General features: G+C 39.1%; 1 protein-coding gene across 1 annotated transcript; it reads left to right on the top strand.

Annotated features, from left to right (window-relative positions):
• The first annotated feature begins 3,340 nt into the window (after positions 1-3,340).
• On the top strand, positions 3,341-4,925 carry LOC115682605 (NAC domain-containing protein 2-like). The gene is made up of 3 exons (XM_030606874.2): positions 3,341-3,632; positions 4,016-4,293; positions 4,406-4,925. Exons 1-3 carry the CDS (start codon positions 3,470-3,472, stop codon positions 4,847-4,849), a joined length of 885 nt encoding a protein of 294 aa, XP_030462734.1. The 5' UTR covers positions 3,341-3,469; the 3' UTR covers positions 4,850-4,925.
• The last annotated feature ends 606 nt before the right edge of the window (positions 4,926-5,531 follow it).

Raw genomic sequence — 5,531 nt, 5'->3', positions numbered from 1 at the left:
CTAGGATTTGGGAACCACTTTATAAAACATCTTGTAGCAACTTGACAAATAATTCGATACACATAGAAGACCCAATTAGAGACTTATGAAAACCTCTCCGTGCCGGTTAAATTTAACCTTTTAATCTGTGCAAATGACTCGGTTCAAAATAATTTGCATGCAAATGGTGAGATATGAACATGTATCTCCGGTTCATGAACTGGAAATCACTTGCCAACCCAAATCAAGTATGTAAACCCGAAGGTTTTTGGTCGATGCACCATCTTTGCTTAACTAGTAAGTGTGCTCGTCATTCTTGTTTGACGTCTAGGTTCGAATAATCACACTTATGCATTCTCTTAGAGCCACCTGAAGGAGCACAGACCTGTGTGTCTCTGATAATTACTCAACGTGTGGGGCCAAAGAATTGTTATCGTCGGTGAGAATTGTTAATGAGATCTAGATAATCATTGTTCCGTAGAAAAAACACCAACTTAAATATGATTTTGTTTTTCGAATCTATGAAACTTTTGAAATTGAATATGCTGAACTAAAGAACTTGGTCCCACAAAATGATAATCACAAATGGCCAAGGGCAAGATTAAATTAATAAAAATGCTTGACATGCACCCAAAATATAGATATAGAATGAGATTTCATTGTCCGGCGAAATAAGGTTTTACGTAAGGACGGTTACACTTCCGTGCTAGCTAATTGAGGGCAATAAGGGCTCAATTCTTTTTTCTTCTTTAAGTAATACTGGGCGCGATATAATGCAAGAAAATAAATTGGGCAAGATCCAAGTGGATTCCTCTAATGTTTATCCTCACTATATTTGCGCAATCCCATGTATGCTTATCTCGTGGAACACGTCGCTCACATCAACTTCTGTCCTAATCATACAATGACTTCCTTCATATTTTGCTAGCATTGACAAACAACTGGTCAAAGGCGAAGCTTCTCCAGCACTATTTTGACCAAACAATCATCCATGGTTCGAGCAAATCTCCTCCAACCAATTTTCTGATTAAGCGAAGTTAGCATGGGGGCAATACCAATATTTATAACCCACTAATTAGAGATTCGGTATGAGGATTTCATCGATTGGAGATAAAAGACGAAAACACAGGCCTTCTCTAAAATCAAGGAATCGATGACTTGTATATATTTCAAACATGTCGAACGTGCACATCTTTTCTTACCTCTTTAATATCACAAGAAGGATATGGTGTTATCAAGTACCGATAATCGATGACATTTCGTTATATAACAGAGATTCGAGCATTGGCTTCAACCGCGTCAATGTGTTTGATTTTTTACCTTGTATTTGGCTTTTGTAACTTGTAGATTTTTTAGATTTAGTTGGTTTCCACTAAAGAGCCACTCTCAAAGCCATGTATGCTTTTGATGATCTGTAACCTATGCTCATACAGCTGATTTGGCAGGGCCATGTGAGAACAAGATGATTGGCAAAAACCGAAATTAAAATAAGATGAGATAGAAATAAAGCATATACAAATGCATTTCCTGTTTGTGAGTTATGCGACAAAATTTTTTAATCATCTCAGCCGTGAACGTGATTTTTATCTCGAAATTTGCGATTTGGGTGTATTAGTGCGGACATAATATGAGAATACAAGATGAGTTCGTTTTTTTATTGGTTCGAAAAGATGAGCTCGTTTCACTAATTTGTTTTCCAGTTGCCATTCCGCGGATTTTGTGCATCAGAAAGTTTTGAGGCCTAAGAGTCTTAAGGTGTAGATTGATATTGTTTAGAAACTAAAACACTGTCACATGAAATACAATATAAATAAACTTGAAAATGCACAAACGATCATGATAAGAATCTCTCGGGATCCATTGCAAAAGAAACCACAAATGCACTAGCGGAGATAACGTCTATAAAAAAATTCATGATTATTGTACGATCTAAATCTTAAACAGCAAAAGAGCTCCTTGTAGCATTTTATAGCTATAGATTCGACTGTGACAAGAAATGTAAATGGGCTACGACAACATTGACGAGTTAGATCAATTAGCGAATGTCGAATCTAGTAAGAGAGAAAAAACATGATCTTTCACCTTCTCTATTTTGAAAGGTATAATGCTTCAATTTTCTCGCTTACTTCATTTTGATTTACTTAATGTTTGTTTATTTTCCCCCTCTTTTATCTATTATTTATTTATTTTTATTCTTTTATTCCCTTTCATCATTCCTAAATTTAATTTAATTATATAATAAACTATACTAACATACCTAAAATATGTAATAAACATATATAATTTATATTATAAGATAGAAAGAAATCAAAATATATTAAAAAATGGAGAATAAATAGAAACGAAATTGTTGTTGTTGTTGTTATTTTTAATTTTCTATTTTATATTAGAGTTCAAATATTATCTATATTTAATTATTATTAATTTAAGAAGTTTTTTATTTGAGAAAAATTACTTTTATAACATGAATATAATAAATCATATCCACCTTAATCCAACCTCCTTCATGTAATATTTTTATTCAGGTTATATTTCTCTTATATCTAATTTTATCAGGTTGTGAGTTGAAAACAAGCACATGGTATGAAAAATTCTATCCTAAATTTTAGGGTTAATACCACGAAAAACCCTAAACTGGTACATTTGTAACAAATTTACCCAAACTAATTTTTTATCATAAAAAACCCTAAACTAGTACGCCTGTGACAAACTTGCGCTTCATTAGTTTCCGTTAAATTTTAGTTTCAAATTGTTGAATTTGAGGACATGTGTTAGTTGATGGGTGTACCGGTTTGTGATTTTACCCTCTGTTTGTTACATGTGTACTAATTTATGATTTTTTGTGGTATTAATCTAATTTAATGGAATCTAGCATAGGGTAAATTTGTCACAAATGTATAAGTTTGAGGTAAATTTATCACAAATATACTAATTTAGAGTTTTTTATGATAAAAAAATTAGTCTGAAATAAATTTGTCATATGTATATAGATTTAAGATTTTTCATGATATTAACCATAAATTTTTTAGTCACTAACGAACGTACCCTAGGGGCTCGACCCATTGAAAGGTTTTTAAGGGGGTCAAAAGGGCAAGGAGTCCCAAAATTAGCTGACGGACGCCATGACAAAGACGAAACCCAAGGTGGGAGTCGCCCCCTCCCCAACACGTGTCGGCCCGTGATTGGCCCAATCGGCACCTGCCGTCACGACTTGCTGCTGGAAAAAGCTCAGGTGGCGGCTGCCTCTTGTTTGTCGTCGTTTGTCGTGCCCTCCTCCTTGCCTTTTCGATTCAGATACACTACGACCTGTCGTTGCGCGGTGTCCGTGTTCGTGTATATATACCCCCTTGGTCGTCTCGTGTGTCCGTGTGGACATATTCGAGTTCGAACGTCGACCGAGTTCGGAGCTTGGAAGTGAAAGGGCACGGAGCAGAGAGTCGCGGAAGAACAGGAACACGGAGTCTGACAGAGTTGAGAGAAGAGAGGGAAGATGAAGAAGGCGCAACTGGAGTTGCCGGCGGGGTTCAGGTTCCACCCCACGGACGACGAGCTGGTGAACCATTACTTGATCCGCAGGTGCGCTTCCCAGCCCATCACCGCCCCCATCATCGCCGAGATCGATCTCTACAAGTTCGACCCTTGGGACCTTCCAGGTACTTCGGCACGCTCCCTCCCTTCCTCTGCGTCTCGAGGTTCTGCTCCTGAACAATTTCTGTTTCTAGCTTGTGTTCGTTTTGGCGAATCATCCTATTTTGGGAAAAGGGTCGACGAGTTTTGTCACTCTTTTGGGTGATTTTGTTGTCTAGTCCTTATCTGATGCCTTTAGGGAGGTCCAATGCTCGACAGTTTGAACTTTTCATTTTGACACGTGGGTCAAGAAAAGGGGTGACTTCTTCAGTCGCTTTCTCGTTGTCAAGGATCAAGCATGGCGGCTTTCATTTTCATTTTAGTCTTCAAGTTCTCTCGTGAATTCGAACACAACTTATTTGTCTGCTGAGGGTCATGATTTCTGATGGAGTTTGGCTTGGAATTGCAGAAATGGCTCCCTACGGCGAAAAAGAATGGTACTTCTTTTCTCCCAGAGAGCGCAAGTACCCCAATGGGTCGCGGCCGAACCGGGCAGCCGGAACTGGGTATTGGAAGGCGACCGGGGTCGATAAGCCGATCGGCCACCCAAAGACGCTCGGCATAAAGAAGGCGCTAGTGTTTTACGCCGGGAAAGCTCCAAGAGATGAAGTGAAGACCAATTGGATCATGCACGAGTATCGCCTTGCCAACGTCGATCGATCCGCCAGCAAGAAGAACAACTCGAGGGTAATTACTCTCTTTCCCTTCTTGTCACTGTTTCTGGTGTTCCCGCACATGTAATTGGACGAGTTCGTAAACGAAACTCAATGATTAACATCGATCCTTGCTATTATTGCAGCTTGACGATTGGGTTCTATGCCGGATATACAACAAGAAGGGCACCATGGAGAAGCATTTCCCCGTCACGCACAACAAACCGGCAGAGTTCCGGGGAATGGAGACCAAGCCGCAGATTGTTATGCCAGCGGTGCTGAACCCATACACACCTCCACGATACGGGCATTTACCAATGACCACGGATCACATGTTCATGGACTCGTCGGAGTCGGTGCCGAGGCTGCACGCGGATTCTAGCTGCTCGGAGCACGTGGTGTCCCCGGAAATGGTGTGCGAGAAGGAAGTGCAGAGCAAGGGGAAGTGGAACGATTGGGGGAAGGCCCTCGATGTCCAGTTCGGTTCGATGGATAACTTCTTGGACGATGCATTCGCGCAAGGACAGTTTCAGTTGGCTCAGTTCTCGCCTCTTCGGGACATGTCCATGCACTTGCAGAAGCCATTCTAAAAGACTGTAGCAAAATCGTTTCGATATTTTATTTAGTGAAAGATTATTTCAATTATTATTCTCGTGGTTAATTCAACTGAACGGAGTACAAAAACGACGGTTCTATGATCCATCGAGAGATGGATCTTCAGGTCATAACAGGTCATAATTTTTTGTATTTTTTTTAACTCCTAAGCAAAATGTCATAACACGCAAACATTTCAAGGGTTTTCTCATCAAAGGGCGAGATTTAATTTTTATTTTTGACTTGACAATTATCAAGTGCTTGAGATTGCTCAAAAATATGATTATTCAAAGTGCTAAAGATCGTTTCGACCAAAAGAAAAAAAGTGCTAACGATACTTTGTCGGTTTACTAAATCGGTTTATCATATATTAATGACAAATCTCCTGTTGGGTAATAAAAATATGCAAAAAAAAGGAAAATGGACAAGAAAGGTGAAACAATGTAAGAAAAGATAATAAATGAATAAATAAATAAAACAAAGCACACGGTTCATTTCACTTGGACCAAACCACACTCTTTCCATATAAACAAGAAATATGTTGGTAGGTGATGCGATAGCAACTTTCATCATCCAACACAAAAACAACAGCGACGGCCGACATGAACAAGCGATTTTTTTCCACCGTACATGGACTCATGTATTGGACAAAGAAAGGTCATTAGAATGAACCCCATC

This window comes from Syzygium oleosum, unplaced genomic scaffold, assembly GCF_021117445.2.
Source record: "Syzygium oleosum isolate NSW1041296 unplaced genomic scaffold, Sole_v2.1 Sole_v2.26, whole genome shotgun sequence".
NCBI lineage: Eukaryota > Viridiplantae > Streptophyta > Magnoliopsida > Myrtales > Myrtaceae > Syzygium > Syzygium oleosum.
This window is presented reverse-complemented; position numbering and strand designations above follow the sequence as displayed.

Coding starts and splice junctions, on each gene's coding strand:
- LOC115682605 (XM_030606874.2), top strand. CDS start 3,470: ATGAAGAAGGCGCAACTGGAGTTGCCGGCGGGGTTCAGGTTCCACCCC. Junction 3,633..4,015: donor CGACCCTTGGGACCTTCCAG/GTACTTCGGCAC, acceptor TTGGAATTGCAG/AAATGGCTCCCTACGGCGAA. Junction 4,294..4,405: donor GCAAGAAGAACAACTCGAGG/GTAATTACTCTC, acceptor CTATTATTGCAG/CTTGACGATTGGGTTCTATG.